General features: G+C 37.0%; 1 protein-coding gene across 3 annotated transcripts in view; it reads left to right on the top strand.

Moving 5' to 3' along the window:
- LOC123551432 (28S ribosomal protein S31, mitochondrial-like) overlaps positions 1-15,648 on the top strand; it is a 201,410-nt gene extending 185,762 nt beyond the window's left edge. For 2 of the 3 annotated variants that reach the window (XM_045340370.2, XM_045340369.2), the window contains one exon: positions 15,332-15,648. In XM_045340370.2, the coding sequence (XP_045196305.2) occupies positions 15,332-15,582 (251 nt within the window). In that variant the 3' untranslated portion in view covers positions 15,583-15,648. Of the gene's footprint in view, positions 1-2,875; positions 2,983-15,331 lie in introns of those variants that run through there. The other variant, XM_053540916.1, reaches the window with a different exon arrangement.
- The last annotated feature ends 3,144 nt before the right edge of the window (positions 15,649-18,792 follow it).

Genomic DNA, 18,792 nt, shown 5'->3' with positions numbered 1-18,792 from the left:
GGGTCAAAAACTAGGTCACCAGGTCAAATCAAAGGAAAAGCTTGTTAACACTCTAGAGGTCACAGTTCTGGCCCAATCTTAATGAAAATTGGTCAGAATATTAATCTTGATTATCTATAGGTCCAATCTTAATGAAACTTGGTCAGAATGTTACTCTCAATTAAATCTTAGACAAGTTCTGTATTGGGTCATCTGGGGTCAAAAACTAGGTCACCCAGTCAAATCAAAGGAAAAGCTTGTTAACACTCTAGAGGTCACAATTTTGACCCAATCTTATTGAAACTTGGTCAGAATGTTACTCTCAATAAAATCTTGGACGAGTCCGATATTGGGTCATCTGGGGTCAAAAACTAGGTCACCAGGTCAAATCAAAGGAAAAGCTTGTTAACACTCTAGAGGTCACAGTTCTTGCCCAATCTTAATGAAACTTGGTCAGAATATTAATCTTGATTATCTATAGGTCAAGTTCAAATCTGGGTCCGGTGGGGTCAAAAACTAGGTCACTAGGTCAATTTGAAGGAAAAGCTTGTTAACACTCTAGAGGCCACATTTATGACTGTATCTTCATGAAACTTGGTCAGAATGTTAATCTTGATGATCTTCAGGTCAAGTTTGAATCTGGGTCATGTGGGGTCAAAAACTAGGTCACCAGATCAAATTAAAGGAAAAGCTAGTTAACATTTTAGAGGCCACATTTATGACCATATCTTAAAGAAGCTTGTTCAGAATGTTAATCTTGATGATCTTTAGGTCAATAGGTCAGGTCACTCTGAACTAGGCATTTTGCATTGGCATCAGCAAGTCTTTTTTGTAAGTCACTGTTTTTGGTAGAAAGGGATGTTATTTGTTTCCTCTGATCTGCAACAGTAGTTTTTGAGTCTGTTAAAGCTTTTTTAAACAGTTCGGCTGAGTCAAGCACTTTAACAAGTTTGTCTGCTTGTTCATTGTTCTTTTCCACTAATTGTTTGTTTTCTCTGTTTAAATTTTTTATCCTGATTTGAAGTTTTTTTGTTCTCTTCTGTTAAAGTTATCAACTGTGAGTTTCTATCCGCATGTGTTTCTTCCTTGTAAAGGCAATTTTCATCACAAGGCAGTTCTTTTGTTGCAGTTGTTGTAGCTTCTAATTGATTGGGGACTTTGACAGTTCTGCGAGTTCTGTAACTGCTGGTAAGCCTTCTCCTTCAGTAGATTTATCTAGGGATTCATCTTGAAGCGAAACTGAAGGAATATCCAAGTTTTGTTCTGTAACAAGAGATTTTATATGTGTCTGTTCATTGTCAGCATGGTCTGATGATATTATTTAGAGGTTTATTGGATTGTACTTTATTTTCTTTTTTCCTTTAAATTGATGATTTATTGGGATGTACCTTTTTTCTTTTTGTCTTCGTTAACTTTTTTCATGACCTGAAATGATTTTAGCATCACTGTTTGAGAGGACAGAACTGTCAGAAGATAGATCAAGACTATTGCTCTCTGTGACATGGTTTGTTCTAGATTTGACTGGTGACAACTGTTTGTTAATCCCCCTCCGTGGCGGAGGGATTATAGGAATGGTCTGCGTCCGCCCTTCCTTCCGTCCATAACAAAATCGTGTCCGCTCCATATCTCCTAAACCCCTTGAAGGATTTTCATGAAACTTGGGTCAAATGATCACCTCATCAAGACGATGTGCAGAACCCATGAGTCAACCTTGTCGGTTCAAGGTCAAGGTCACAACTCAAGGTCAAAGTTTTGAGCCTGCCATTTTGTGTCCGCTCTATATCTCCTAAACCCCTTGAAGGAATTTTATAAACTTGGGTCAAATGATCACCTCATCAAGACGATGTGCAGAACCCGTGAGTCAGCCATGCTGGCTCAAGGTCAAGGTCACAACTTAGGGTCAAAGGTTTGAGCCTTCCATTTTGTGTCCGCTCTATATCTCTTAAACCCCTTGAAGGAATTTTATAAAACTTGGGTCAAATGATCACCTCATCAAGACGATTTGCAGAACCCATGAGTCAGTCATGCTGGCTCAAGGTCAAGGTCACAACTTAGGGTCAAAGGTTTGAGCCTTCCATTTTGTGTCCGCTCTATATCTCCTAAACCCCTTGAAGGATTTTCATCAAACTTGGGTCAAACGATCACCTCATCAAGGCGATGTGCAGAACTTATGAGTCAGCCATGTCGGCTCAAGGTCAAGGTCACAACTGAAGGTCAAAGGTTTGAGCCTTCCATTTTGTGTCCGCTCTATATCTCCTAAACCCCTTGAAGGAATTTTATAAAACTTGGGTCAAATGATTACCTCATTAGAATGATGTGCAGAAATTATGTGTCAACCATGCCAGCTCAAGGTCAAGGTCACAACTAAGGGTCGAAGGTTTGAGCCTTCCATTTGGTGTCCACTCTGTATCGCCTTAACCCCTTGAAGGATTTTCATCAAACTTGGGTCAAATGATCACCTCATCAAGAACTCATGAGTGAGCCATGTCAACTCAAGGTCAAGGTCACAACTGAAGGTCAAAGGTTTCAGCTCTGTATCTCCTAAACCCCTTGAAGGATTTTCATGAAACTTTGGTCAAATGATCACCTCCGTTGTGCAGAATTCATGAGTCAGCCATGTCAGTTTAAGGTCAAGGTCACAGCTAAAATCAAAGGTTTACCCTTTCACTATCCATAGCAGTGGCGGGGGATTTAGCTGTCTTTCAGACTGCCTTGTTGTACTGGGAGTTGATCGGATGTCCTCTTACATGTGATGTCTGAAATTGTGATTCTGTTTTCTCTCGGAAGTATTCAACATCCACAGCAGAACCATCTTTCTTTGCTTTCTTTTGTGCTTTTTTCAGCTCCCCACTAAGTTTGATTAAGTTATTATTTATAGATGGTCCCTCTATTTTAGATACTAAGCTACCAAGGAAACTGGTTGACTTGGACTTTTTAGAGGTGGGCAATGTTTTATTTTTTACACTTGTTTGTTCTACATCAAATTGATCTGTACTGGGTGCCCTATTTAAAGTTGCTGTGAGTTCTTTGAAAGTTGTATTTAACCACTTTCTGCATCCTGGTCCTTGGATAAGCAAGGTTTTTGTTTGGTAAATGGTTATAACAACTTTCTTGTCTGACACTATGATTGTTGTAGTTAATTTTGTATTGTCCTTTGTTGGTGTTAAATTATACATGGATTGAAGCAATTGTAGCATTTCAACATAGGTTTTATTTGTATGTAAACTGATAGAGATATTATCACTGCTATCACTTATATATAAGTCAAACATACTTTCTTGATTCTCTCTTAATTGGTTGAGAAATAAATCATTGTCAGAAAATCCTTCAAAATCCTCTATGTCAATAGTGGTATTGTTAGAAGCCATTTTTCAAAAATCTTCAAACGACGTCTCCTCCTAAACCGATGGTCCGATTTTAAAATAATTTCACACAAATAGTCCTTATGTCACCCTCTACCAAGATTGTTCAAATTATATTGATCGTCAAAAAACATGGCCGCCTGAGAGCTTAAAATAGAAAAATATTCAAACGACATCTTCTCCTAAACCGATGGTCCTATTTTGAAATAATTTCACACAAATGGTCCCCCGGCTGTCAAAATTCCAGAAGTTTCCATGGAATGTCTTTGAATTTCCATGGAAGTCTGGACTCTGGAGTATTCGGACAAACTTTCTGGAGCTTGATATGGAATACTGCGGAAAACTGCGGAAAAATGTCCAGGGATTTCCGAAGAACTTTCCATGGACAATTTTCCGGAGTTATTCCACTGCCGTCCGTGAACAATTTTCCAGGGTTATTCCGCAGTCGTCCAGGAAGTTCTGTTGACAGTATTATACAATAGCAATAAATGTGATTTATAGACTTTTTTTTGCAGTACATGTATAGTGAGCAATAACACTTCAGTACAAGCAATATGATTTTATTGCATGTGATCACTTTTGCAGTTTCAAACACTATATGATATATATGAACAAGGAAAATGAATCTTTGCAAGTTAAAAGTGACTGATGATCACTGATCAGAATATTTTTAGCTCACCTGTCACAAAGTGACAAGGTGAGCTTTTGTGATCGCGCGGTGTCCGTTGTCCGTCGTCCGTGCGTGCGTGCGTGCGTCCGTCTGTAAACTTTTGCTTGTGACCACTCTAGAGGTCACATTTTTCATGGGATCTTTATGAAAGTTGGTCAGAATGTTCATATTGATGATATCTAGGTCAAGTTCGAAACTGGGTCACATGCCTTCAGAAACTAGGTCAGTAGGTCTAAAAATAGAAAAACCTTGTGACCTCTCTAGAGGCCATATATTTCACAAGATCTTCATGAAAATTGGTCAGAATGTTCATCTTGATGATATCTAGGTCAGGTTCGAAACTTGGTCACGTGCCATCAAAAACTAGGTCAGTAGGTCTAAAAGTAGAAAAACCTTGTGACCTCTCTAGAGGCCATATATTTCATAAGATCTTCATGAAAATTGGTCAGAATGTTCACCTTGATGATATCTCGGTCAAGTTCGAAACTGGGTCACGTGCCATCAAAAACTAGGTCAGTAGGTCAAATAATAGAAAAACCTTGTGACCTCTCTAAAGGCCATATTTTTCATGGGATCTGTATGAAAGTTGGTCTGAATGTTCATCTTGATGATATCTAGGTCAAGTTCGAAACTGGGTCACTTGCGGTCAAAAACTAGGTCAGTAGGTCTAAAAATAGAAAAACCTTGCAACCTCTCTAGAGGCCATATATTTCAAGAGATCTTCATGAAAATTGGTCAGAATGTTCACCCTGATGATATCTAGGTCAAGTTCGAAAGTGGGTCACATGCCATCAAAAACTAGGTCAATAGGTCAAATAATAGAAAAACCTTGTGACCTCTCTAGAGGCCATATTTTTCATGGGATCTGTATGAAAGTTGGTCAGAATGTTCATCTTGATGATATCTAGGTCAAGTTTGAAAGTGGATCACGTGCTATCAAAAATTAGGTCAGTAGGTCAAATAATAGAAAAACCTTGTGACCTCTCTAAAGGCCATATTTTTCATGGGATCTGTATGAAAGTTGGTCTGAATGTTCATCTTGATGATTTCCAGGTCAAGTTTGAAACTGGGTCACGTGTGGTCAAAAACTAGGTCAGTAGGTCTAAAAATTGAAAAACCTTGTGACCTCTCTAGAGGCCATACTTGTGAATGGATCTCCATAAAAATTGGTCAGAATGTTCACCTGGATGATGTCCAGGTCAAGTTTGAAACTGGGTCACGTGCCTTAAAAAACTAGGTCAGTAGGTCAAATAATAAAAAAACCTTGTGACCTCTCTAGAGGCCATACTTTTCATGGGATCTGTATGAAAATTGGTTTGAATGTTCACCTTGATGATATCTAGGTCAAGTTTGAAACTGGGTCAACTGCGGTCAAAAACTAGGTCAGTAGGTCTAAAATTATTAAAATCTTTTGACCTCTCTAGAGGCCATATTTTTCAATGGATCTTCATAAAAATTGATCTGAATGTTCACCTTGATGATATCTAGGTCAGTTTCGAAACTGGGTCACTTGCGGTCAAAAACTAGGCCAGTAGGTATAAAAATAGAAAAACCTTGTGACCTCTTTAGAGGCCATATTTTTCACGAGATTTTCATGAAAATTAGTGAGAATGTTCACCTTGATGATATCTAGTTAAAATTCAAAACAGGGTCACGTACCTTCGAAAACTAGGTCAATAGGTCAAATCATAAAAAAACCTTGTGACTTCTCTAGAGACCATATTTTTCAATGGATCTTCATGAAAATTGGTCAGAATTTTTATCTTGATACAATCTAGGTCAAGTTCAAAACTGGGTCACATGAGCTCAAAAACTAGGTCACTACGTCAAATAATAGAAAAAACAACGTCATACTCAAAACTGGGTCATGTGGGAAGAGGTGAGCGATTCAGGACCATCATGGTCCTCTTGTTTAAGCATATACATAGTTTCGAACAAAGATTAGTTAATCTTAAATAATAATAAAAGCATTCAAAGAAAGTACCTAAAGATATCTGTTTTCATATATGCATATTATTTATAAAACCTTTGTGAAGCCTTTGTTTATACTTTAGCATTCATTGTTTTATGCTATATAATGACTGATGTACAAATATACATGCATCTGTTAATTAGCATAATTACAAATGTATGTATTGTTTCATTGGTCAATTATGTAAACAAACTTACTTGAGCAATTTCTAGAATCCTCAATATTAACTTTGAACTTAATTACTTCATATAATAAAGTTTCACTAATTTTTACACAACTTGTTAACATCAGACTTCCAGTTACACATTTTGAAAATTCCTCTGTAAGATCAGTTGATCTAATTGGCTGAGCTTGATCACATGGTATTCCCAGTCTGATGCTAATTGTTTTCTGATGTGTTTAAAATCCCTTAGAAAATGACAGAGTTATTTTCCAGAGTTAAATGACCAGAATTTTTTCAAAGTGCTACATTTCCGCAGTGTCGGTGAATATTCCATGAACATTTTGATAGATGTCCAGAGTAATTTCCAGAGATGTCCGTGGAAAACATTTGCAATCACTCTGGACATGTTATATAACAGGTGACTTTTCCGGACTATTCCATGGAAAGTACCTACTTTCCATGGAAGTTTTGCATTTGTCCACAATTTTTCCACAGTTACTCTGGAATATGTACAGCCGGGTAAACAAGTCTGCAAAGTTTTGAATAATCTTGGTGAATAACGCCAATCTTTTCTAGACGTATTTATTTCATTGTGCAACATCGGCAAATATCGTCAAAATATCAGCTGTTTTGTAGACGTAAGTTCTCCGTTTCTAATTCATTTCAATGTGTTTATCACAGAAAAATAATTGTATATAAGCTGATTATATATTTTAAAATTTAATAACTGAAGTTTGCATTTTTTTTTTTAACAAAAAAAATCGGCTATTTTACCATTTTATTTTTCCCAAAACACATCAGGTACAAAAAATAATGCATTTCTACAATTATTTGACATTGATGATATCAAAAAATGACCGCGTCTTACACGAGGGTTAGTGGAAAAGACCCCAGATTGCATGTCCAATGTCGGGATGCGTCTTATAAGTGAGTGCGCCTTATATGCGAGAACGTACGGTATGTAATATAGGTTAACATAGAAGAAACCTAACTCTGTTCTTATACAAGCACACTTGAAGCCTTGTACACATGTGAGCACTTTAGGGTCAATGACCCTCTTGTTTGTTCATTTACAATAATATTAACACTTACAATAAAATTTTGTGCCCCCCCCCCCCCCCCCCCCCCCCCCCCCCACCAATGAGTTGTGGGGGCATATAGATTCGGTCTTGTCCGTGCATCTGTCCGAAATTCGTGATGCGCGTAGCTCAAAAATTATTTGATATAGATTGATGAAACCTTGCACAAGTCTTTATCATGATATGAACTTGTGCACCTCCTATTTTTCGTCTGGCTCTCCGTCCCCTATTTTCAGAGTTATGGCCCCTGAAATAGTAAAAAATGCACATTTTCACCTTGTGACACGCCTAGCTCAAAAAGTATTTGATGTAGATTCATGAAACCTTGCATGAGTCTTAATAACAATATGAACTTGCGCACTCTCTATTTTTCATCTGGGTCTGCCCCCTATTTACAGAGTTATGGCCCCTGAAATAGTCAAAAATGCACATTTTCACCTTGTGACATGCCTAGCTCAAAAAGTATTTGATGTAGATTCATGAAACCTTGCATGAGTCTTTATCATCATATGAACTTGTGCACCTCCTATTTTTCGTCTGGCTCCGTCCCCTATTTTCAGAGTTATGGCCCCGGAAATAGTCAAAAATGCACATTTTCACCTTGTGACGCGCCTAACTAAAAAGTATTTAATATAAATTGATTAAACCTTGCATGAGTCTTTTATCATGATATGAACTTGTGCACCTCCTATTTTTCATCTGGGTCAGCCCCCTATATCCAGAGTTATGGCCCCTGAAATAGTCAAAAATGCACATTTTCACCTTGTGACGTGCCTAACCTCAAAAAGTATTTGATTTAAATTGATTAAACCTTGCATGAGTTGTTATCATGATATGAACTTGTGCACCTCCTATTTTTTGTCTGCCCCTGCCCCCTATTTTCAGAGTTATGGCCCCTGAAATAGTCAAAAATGCACATTTTCACCTTGTAATGCACCTAGCTCAAAAAGTATATGATATAAATGGATGAAAACTTGCATGAGTCTTTATCATGATATAAACTTGCACACCTCTTATTTTTTGGCTGGCTCCTTTCCCTATTTTTAAAAGTTATGGCCCCTGAAATAGTAAAAAAATGCACATTTTCACCTAATTATGTGCCTAGCTGAAAAAGTATTTCATGTAAATTCATGAAACTTTGCTAGAGTCTTTATCATACTGTTACCTTGCACACTTGGCATTCTTCTTGAGAATCTTAGCACTTACTACAGAGTTATGGCCCTTGGAATAGCCAAAATAGTGGATTTTTTGTTTGTGATGCTCATAGCTCAAAAAGTATATGGCCTAGAATAATGAATCCTTTTCACAAAATGTTTGTTTATGCTATACCCCATTAAGACTGCAAACATTTGAATTATTTCCCCTTATTTGTGACAAATGTACCAGTGGGGGGGGGGGGGGCACACTCTGTGTCCTACAGACACATTCTAGTTTTGAATTACTTCCCTTTAAGGTCACTATAAATAGCTTATTTTGAAACTTTTTTATTATATAATTTGGTCGAGACCTCTTTTCTGTGGTACAACATGGATGGTACCTCCAATTTTTAGGTGTATTTAGAAATACCTGTACCTGGTAAGGATTTTGTGGAATTTCTTCCCTTTGTTGTTCCTCCCCTTTGGGCTTGAACAGTCAAGTTCTTTAAATTTTACTCCCTGGTCCTCTGATGTAACCCTTCGGGTGTATATTGCCCCGCTTGGCAGAGTTTTTGTTGTAAATGTTTCAAAATGACTACAATAGTCTTCTTTATTTCATTTCTATCAATTTTTATTAGCCCACCCCCTAGTGAAAATGAACATCTGGAATACCACTGGAACTTCAACCGGAATTCCATTTCAGTTCCACTGGTATTTTTCAATGGAATAGTGTTGGTATTCCACTGGAATAGCGAATATTTTCCAGTGGAATTTATTTGGAATACCAGTGGAATTCAACCAAAATACCATTGAAAAATACCAGTGGAATTCCATCAGAATACAAGTGGAATCAACAGTGTACCAGTGGAATTCCACCAGAATACCAGTGGAATTCCACTTAAAACACCAGTGGTATACAATCAAGAACCAGTTGAATTCCATCAAGTTTCCAGTGGAATTCCATTTGAAATACCAGTGGTATACCATAAGGTTCCAGTAGAATTCCATCAAATGACCTGTGAAATTCCATTTGAAATACCAGCAGTATACCATCAAGATTCCAGTAGAATTCCATCAAGTTTCCAGTGGAATTCCATCTGAATACAAGCAGAATTTCATCTCAATACCAGTGAAATGCTGATGACCCCCAGCCCCTAAAGGCAGTGGAAATCCTTTTTGTTCTAGTTAAATTACATCCACAACTCTCACCTGGAAGAATTCTAATGGAAAATAAATGGTATTTCAATGGTAAACCTAATGAAAATTAATGGTAAATCAATGAATATAAATGGTACTAGTGATATCTAATGAAATTCAGTGGTAAATAATGCACTGCATGGACAGCATTTTTCCCACTGCAACTGGCTGGTAATCAGGGGACACTGGACAGATGACAATTCTGACAGATGGCCTACCCTTGCAACTTTTGATACAGACCCTGTCTGTCAGTGGATATTCATTTATCATGTGACTTAAATCCTTGCGTTAGGTAAATATATATCTTGCAATGTTGCTTTTAATTGGATGTTGGTGTCATATGTAAAATAGGAGATGTGCAAGTTTACTTCATGATAAAGACTCATGCTAGTTTAATTATCAATTATTGATTGATACTTATCAATTTATATCAAATACATTATGAGCTAGGTGAGTCACTAGGTGAAAATGTGCATTTTTTATAATAGCTGTGGAAATAGGTGGTAGCCATGAAAAATAGGAGGTGCCCTGAAGTTTTAAATATATGATAAAGACTCATGCAAGGTTTCATTAATTTATATGCAATTCTTTTTGAGGTAGGTGTATCATCACAAGATGAAAATGTACATTTTCACTATTTCAGGGGCCATAACTCTGGAAATTGGGAGTGGGGTGCGTTGCCAGCTGGAAAATAGGAGGTGCACAAGGTCATATCATAATAAAGACTCCTGCAAGTTTTCATCAATTTATATCAAATACTTTCTGAGCTTGGTGCGCCACAAGGTGAAAATGCATTTTTGTGCCCCCCCTTGAGTGGTGGGGGCATATAGATTTGCTCTTGTCCATCCTGTCTGTCCATCCGTCCTCCTGAGAATGTTGTGTTGCGCCTAGCTCCAAAAGTATTTGACATAGAGTCACAAAACTTTACAGGAATGTTGGTCAGCATGTGTAATTGTGCACCTGGGGTTTCGCGTCCAGATTCATTCAGTTGTGTAGGAGTGATGGCCCCTGACTTAGTAAAAAATGGGTCATTTTAATGTTGTGTCGCGTGTAGCACCGAAAGTATTTGACCTAGAGTCACCAAAGTTTACAGGAATGTTGGTCAGCATGTGCAATTGTGCACCTGGGGTTTCGCCTCCGGATTCATTCAGTCATGTAGGAGTTATTGCCCCTGACTTAGTTAAAAATTGGTCATTTTAATGTTTTGTCGCGCGTAACTCCGAAAATATTTTACCTACAGTCATTATTTCACTACACAAGACCAGACTTTTTGTCCAGACTTGCTAAAAAAAAAGTTGTGAAACATATATGTTAAAATGTACTTGACCTAGAATCATAAAACATTAGAGGATTGTTTTATAGCCTATGAAGTGTTCTTTTTAGGATTTTACTCAGCTAGGCCAGAGTTATCATCAGGCCAACTAAGTGAAAAATACACATAAGGTTCTTAAAAGTTTGTGTTGCAAACATCTTAAAACTTGTTTAACCTGAGTCATTAAACCATGTGCAGTGGCAGGAGTAGGGGCACCTGTGTCCTATGGACACACATCTAGTTGACTATTTCAGGGGCCATAACTCTAGAAATAGGAAGCAGAGACAGACGAAAAATAGGAGGTGCACAAGTTCATATCATGTTAAAGACTTATGCAAGATTTCATCAATTTATATCAAATACCTTATGAGCTATGCGCATCACTTTTTTTTCCTACACACATACACACAAACGGATGGATGTACAGATGCATGGACAAGACAGGACTAAAATTATATGGCCCCACCACTCATAATGGGGGCACAAAAACACATATTTTGACAAAGTAAGAAGCATGGAAATCAAGAACTGATCAAAATATTTACATGTATAAGAATAAAAGTCATGAAAACAAATGACAAAAATATGACTGCATCTGACTAGAATTATATGAATCAAAGAAACAGAAAAAATACCACATTTTATTATTGATTTTAATTTCTTGTGTTTTCAACATATATAAAGGCAGTATTGTAGCTGATACCATGCTATTCACATAAATCTGGTCCAGAATTTTAAACTATATACAAACCGTCATTTTTCCACCAAAACTGGTGCTATTTTATTTACAAATCATGAAATTAAGTTCCAGTGGAATTACACTTGTACTGGTATTCCAATTTCAAATTCCAGTGGAATTCCACCTCTACTGGTATTTCAAATTCCAGTTCCAGCGGTATATTTGGTAATTCCACTGGTATACCAGTAACATAGCAGATTCCAGTGGAATTTATGTAGCATTCCACTGGAGTTCCATTGATTTTTTCACTAGGGCCATCAGATGGTCGGCTATTCAAATCACTCTGCGTCCTTGGTCCGTCGTCCATTAACAATTTCTCGTTATTGCATCTCCTCAGAAACTACTGAGGGGATTTTGACCAAACTTTGTCAGAATGAACCCGCCCGCTTAGCTCAGTAGGTAAGAGCGTTGGTCTACGGATCGCGGGGTCGTGAGTTCGATCCTCGGGCGGGGCATATGTTCTCCGTGACTATTTGATAAACGACATTGTGTCTAAAATCATCAGTCCTCCACCTCTGATTCATGTGGGGAAGTTGGCAGTTACTTGCAGAGAACAGGTTTGTACTGGTACAGAATCCAGGAACACTGGTTAGGTTAACTGCCCGCCGTTACATGACTGAAATACTGTTGAAAAACGGCGTTAAACCCAAAACAAACAAACAAAATTGTCAGAATGATGTATTGGTACCCTAGCTGTGTCCCCCTGAAATGTTTTTGAGTGAGTTATGGCCCTTTGTTTATTTTTATAATTTACATAGATTTATATAGGGAAAAACTTTGAAAATCTTCTTGTTCAAAACCACAGGGCCTAGGGCTATGGTATTTGGTATGTAGCATCATCTAGCTGTCCTCTACCAAGATTGTTCAAATAATTTCCCTAGGGTCAAATATGGCCCTGCCCTTGGGTCACATGGTTTATGTAGACTTATATAGGGAAAAACTTTGAAAATCTTCTTGTCCAAAACCACAGGGCCTTAAGGACTTCAATATATTATATGTGACATCTTCTAGTGGTCCTCTATTAAGATTGTTCAAATTATACCTCTAGGGTCAAATATGGCCCTGCCCTGGTGGTCACATGGTTTATTTAGACTTATATGGAAAAATAACTTTGAAGATCTTCTTTAAAATCTTCTTGTCCATAACCGAAAATATTCAAATTTGGACCACATGCATAGTTTTGTGTTCCGAAATGAAATTTGACTTTGATCTTTACCTAGTGACCTACTTTCACATTTTTCAAGCTAGTATAGCCTTCAGATTTGGACCACGTGCATAGTTTTGGGTACTGAAATGAACTTTGACCTTGAGGTTGACCTAGTGACCTACTTTCACATTTCTGTAGCTACAGCCTTCAAATTTGGACCACATGCATAGGTTTGTGTACCGAAATAAACTGACCTTGACGTTGACCTAGTGACCTACTTTCATATTGTTGAAGGTACATGCTTCAAATTTGGACCACATGCATAGTTTTGTGTTCCGAAATGAAATTTTACCTTGATTTTGACCTAGTGACCTACTTTCACATTCTCAAGCTACAGTCTTCAAATTTGGACCACATGCATAGTTTTGTGTACCGAAATGAACTTCGACTTTGAGATTGACCTACTTTCACATTTTTCAAGCTACAGGCTTCAAACTTGGACCACATGCATAGTTTTGTGTTCTAAATTGTAATTTGACCTTGATTTTTACCTAGTACCTACTTTCACACTTCTCAGGCTACAGCCTTCAGATTTGAAGCATGTGCATAGTTTTGTGTACCAAAATGAACTTTGACCTTGAAATTGACCTAGTGACCTACTTTCACATTTCCCAAGCTACAGCTTTCAAATTTGGACGATATACATGGACCACATGCACAGTTTTGTGTACTGAAATGAGATTTGACCTTGATTTTGACCTTGAGCTTGTCTTGAAATTTGGAACATTCAAAAAATGGCTCAATGGAGAGTGATCTCTTGTATATTTCTTATATCTTGATTTGGTATCACTAAAAATAACAGTTTTGTCAACCTGGTAAAAGTTGTAAATCTAGCGTTCTTACTTTAAATACCTGAATGTTTTCTTTTGTTTGTTAGTTTTGGTTTAGCTCCGCTTTGCAACAGAAATTCAGTCATGTGATGTTGAGCAGTTACCTGGATTCTGTACCGGAACTACTCAGTTCTCTGCAGGCAGTTTAATTTATACAGGTGTAAGGCTATTGACTTCAGACACGATGTCTTTATTGAATCGTCATGGAGAGCAAAGGCCTCATCCAGATATCTGACTCAAGACCCTGTGATTTGTCCTATCGAGCTAGGGTTGTTTTTTTGTATATGTTCTTATAATGCTTCTATTTCTAAAATTCAAAAAATACTTTTATAAAACTTGATTTTTTCTCACAGGAAGACTGCACAGATGGATATTATTGTATGTTTTATTGAAATTCCATCTAAAATTATAATTACATGGATGGTGCAATATATAGATTAGGCAATTTCTGAAATAACAGAAGAAAACCTTCTTAAAACTTACCGCTAACAGTTTAAATAAATCAGTATGTGACAATTTGGGCTTCAATTTCTTCTTAAATAAACGATAGTGGTAACGTATTTTAAAGTGTGTTACGAGAAAATCACACTGTCTGACAAGTAAAGAAGCATAATGTATTATTATAGTACAAAATTAGTAATATATATTTATGTTTCTGGAATATTTTCTAAATAATTGATGCAATGCAACAAGGTTGTTGAAATGGTAATGTAACATGTGTAATGTATGTTACATTTTTTATTTTTCTTTCAATAAAGTGTTAACTCTATGTCTGCAAACATTATAGACCGCATAAAAAATGTTATTTCATTGATAACAAATAATTATATCATTTTATTCAGTTTTAGTGGTCTCAGAATTTAATTCATTGTATGTGACACTGGTTCATTTTATGCAAATTAGCTGAGCACCTCAAGTTTTGAGTAAAAAAAAATACCATAAGAGTAACAAAATAACATATTGAAAAACACTAAGAGACTTTAAGACCTGAGATCAAGGCTAATTGGTACAATTAAATTGATTTGAAACTTAGAAAATGTTATTTTTTAACAAAATTTTGTCATTTTGTAACATTCACATTAATATTCATGAATATGTTAATTAGTTACTTAACATAAAAATGCTGCTGTTTTTAGGCCAATGTCTTAGCTCCATTTTGACACCATTTGTATTGTTTTATCACCAAAACTGACTAAGATATGACTAATTTTCATCTATATGGTTGTCATTTTTCAAAAATGAATGGTTGCCATGGAAACAGTGAAATCATATATAGTTCAAAAGAGTTTTGTCATAGGAACATGTTTAATTTTGAAAGAGTTGGTCCTGCAGAACAATTTGGTACCTATGAAAAAAAGTCTAGGAGGGGGTGGGGGGGGGGGTGCATGGTAGACCTTATTGGCCCCCGTACTATAAATATAGGCCCATTGGGGCCTCTTGTATTATCTGAAGCTGCAACCCTGAATCAGAAACAGATATAAATGTTTATCTGGAAAGATGTTAGCCAGACAAAAACATATTAGCACTGAAGATTTTATGCCTATTGAAATTTCATGATGGAAAATTTCATTTTAAACTGGATCATACTCGGTGCCTGGACAATGTTATACTGTCGTATGATGCATAATGCAAGTATTCTCTTATTTTACTCAAAGGGTTAAGTAAATAATTTTTTATCTCAACAGGCTGGGAGGAAGAATCGAATGTCGAATTTTATGAACATGTTTTTCTGGAAAACCAACTGCATGACTTCCCGAAGAAAGGTCCAATACGTCACTTTATGGAACTGGTTATTACAGCCCTCTCAAAAAACCCATACTTGACTGTGGAACAAAAACACGAACATATAGATTGGTACAGAAGCTATTTCCATGGTAAACAAGACATGCTTGAGGCTAGACTTGGGAGAGATGGTGTTATACAAGCAGAGGCTTGATTTTAAATGCTAAATTTTTTTGAATGCATGAAATGTTTGTCAATAAAACTGTTTCCTGAAAAAGTTTATTTGATCTGTTTTGCAGTCTCCATCCTTGTGATTGTCTCACTATATAACTGTTAGATTTCAGTATATAGTCTGTTTTAGCTCACTTAAGAACAAAGTGTTCCAGGAAGCTTGAGCTGTAGTGACAACCCACTGTCCTTCAGTCAACAACTTTTATACAGCAATTAAAAAAAACAAAAAACAGATATATTACAGAATGGCGTCATCTGTCCATCTGTCAACATTTTCTTTTCCAGACTGTAAATCAGAAAGTATTCCGTGGATACCCATGTATAATGCGCATCCGTGAATAATATGCACCCTGTAGTTCTGGGAAGATTTTTTTAGTTGGTTTTGAGGTAAATTGGAAATGGAAAGTAGAGTTTACACTGAAATCTGTAATAAATAACCTCCGCAATAGAGCAGAATTGGTCTCGCTATACCACGTTTATTTTAGCTCACCTGAGCAGGAAGTGTTCAAAGGTGAGCTTTTGTGATTGCCCACAGTGCCCGTCGTCCGTCTGTCATTGTAGTCAACAATTTGACTGTTAACACTCTAGAGGTCACAATTTTGGCCCAATCTTAATGAAACTTGGTCAGAATGTTACTCTCAATAAAATCTTGGATGAATTCGATATTGGATCATCTGGGGTCAGAAACTAGGTCACCAGGTCAAATCAAAGGAAAAGTTAGTTAACACTCTAGAGGTCACAATTTTGGCCCAATCTTAATGAAACTTGGTCAGAATGTTGCCCTCAATAAAATCTTGGACGAGTTCGATATTGGGTCATCTGGGGTCAAAAACTAGGTCACCAGGTCAAATCAAATGAAAAGCTTGTTAACACTAGAGGTCACAGTTTTGGCCCAATCTTAATGAAACTTGGTCATAATGTTACCCTCAATAAAATCTTGGACGAGTTTGATATTGGGTTATCTGGAGTCAAAACCTAGGTCACCAGGTCAAATCAAATGAAAAGCTTGTTAACACTCTAGAGGTCAAAATTTTGGCCAAATCTTACTGAAACTTAGTCAGAATGTTACCCTCAATAAAATCTTGGACAAGTTCGATATTGGGTCATCTGGGGTCAAAAACTAGGTCACCAGGTCAAATCAAAGGAAAAGCTTCTTAACACTGTAGAGGCCACATTTATGACTGTATCTTCATGAAACTTGGTCAGAATGTTAATCTTGATGGTCTCAAGGTCCAGATTGAATCTGGGTCATGTAGGATAAAAAACTAGGTCATCAGGTCAAAACAAAGGAAAAGCTAGTTGTCACTTTAGAGGCCACATTTATGACCATATCTTAATGAAACTTGGTCAGAATGTTAATCTTGATGATCTTTAAGTCAGTAGGTCAGGTGAGCGATACAGGGCCTTCATGGCCCTCTTGTTTAGCACATGTGAGCACGAAGTGCTCAAGGTGAGCTTTTGTCATCGCCCTGTGTCTGTTGTCAACAATTTAACTGTTAACACTCTAGAAGTCACAATTTTGGCCCAATCTTAATGAAACTTGGTCAGAATGTTACCCTCAATAAAATCTTAGACATTTGGTCGTCTGGGATCAAAAAACTAGGTCACCAGGTCAAATCAAAGGAAAAGCTTGTTAACACTCTAGAAGCCACATTTATGACAATATCTCTATGAAACTTGGTCAGAATAACGAATAGCCTTGAAGATCTTGAGGCCAAGTTCGAATCTGGGTCAATTGGGGTCAAAAACCAGGTCACCAGATCAAAAACAAGAGGGATATGATGGCCCTAGGTCACTCACCTGAGAAACACACCATCACAGTGTAAACATGTTTGACCCAGTGATTTCATGGAAACAAATATTCTGGCCAATTTTCATTAAGATTGGACCAAAAATGTGGTCTCTTGAGTTTAAACAAGTATTTTCTTAGATATGACCTAGTGACCTACTTTTTAACCCCAGATGCGCCATATTCAAACTTGACCTAGATTTTATCAAGGCAATCATTCTGACCAAATTTCATGAAGATCAGTTGAAAAATACAGTCTCTATCGCATACACAAAGTTTTACTTTGATTTGACCTAGTGACCTACTTTTTGACCCCAGAAGACCCATATTCAAACTCGACCTAGATTTCATCAAGGCAATCATTCTGACCAAAATTCATGAAGATTAGTTGAAAATACAGCTTCTATCGCATACACAAGGTTTTTCTTTCATTTGACCTAGTGACCTAGTTTTTGACCTCAGATGACCGATGTGCAAACTTGACTTAGATTCCATCAAGGCCATCATTCTGACCAAATTTCGTTGAGATCAATTGAAAAATACAGCCTCTATTGCATACACAAGGTTTTACTTTGATTTGACCTAGTGACCTACTTTTTAACCCCAGATGTCCCATATTCAAACTTGACCTAGATTTTATCAAGGCAATCATTCTGACCAAATTTCATGAAGATCAGTTGAAAAATACAGTCTCTATTGCATACACAAGATTTTTCTATAATTTGACCTAGTGACCTAGTTTTTTACCTCTGATGGTCCATATTCAAACTTGACCTAGATTTCATCAAGGCAATCATTCTGACCAAATTCCATGAAGATCAATTGAAAAATACAGCCTCTATCGCATACACAAGGTTTTTCTTTGATTTGACCTAGTGACCTAATTTTTGACCCCACATGACCCATTTTCAAACTTTGGCCTAGATTTCATCAAGATTATCATTCTGATAAAATTTCATGAAGATCAGTTGAAAAATACAGCCTCAATCGCAAACACAAGGTTTTTCTTTGATTCGACCTAGTGACCTAGTTTTTGACCCCAGATGACCCATTTTCAAACTTGGTCTAGATTTTATCAAGGTTATCATTCTGACAAAATTTCATGAAGATCAGTTGAAAAATACAGCCTCAATTGCATACACAAGCTAAATGTTGACAGACAGACGCCGGACATCGAGCGATCACAAAAACTCACCTGAGCATTGCTCAAGTCAGCTGAAAACAAAGGAAAAGCTTGTTAACACTCTAGAGGCCACATTTATGACTGTAGTTTTATAAAACTTGGTGAGAATGTTAATCTAGATGATTTTTAGGTCAATTTTTAATCTGGGTGGGGGGTGGATAGGTGTCAAAAACTAGGTCACCAGGTCAAATAAAAGGAAAAGCTAGTTAACATTCTAGAGG

This window comes from Mercenaria mercenaria, chromosome 4 (assembly GCF_021730395.1).
Source record: "Mercenaria mercenaria strain notata chromosome 4, MADL_Memer_1, whole genome shotgun sequence".
Classification (NCBI taxonomy): domain Eukaryota; kingdom Metazoa; phylum Mollusca; class Bivalvia; order Venerida; family Veneridae; genus Mercenaria; species Mercenaria mercenaria.
Note: the sequence above shows the minus strand (reverse complement) of the source record. Positions and strands in the feature narration are given on the sequence as shown.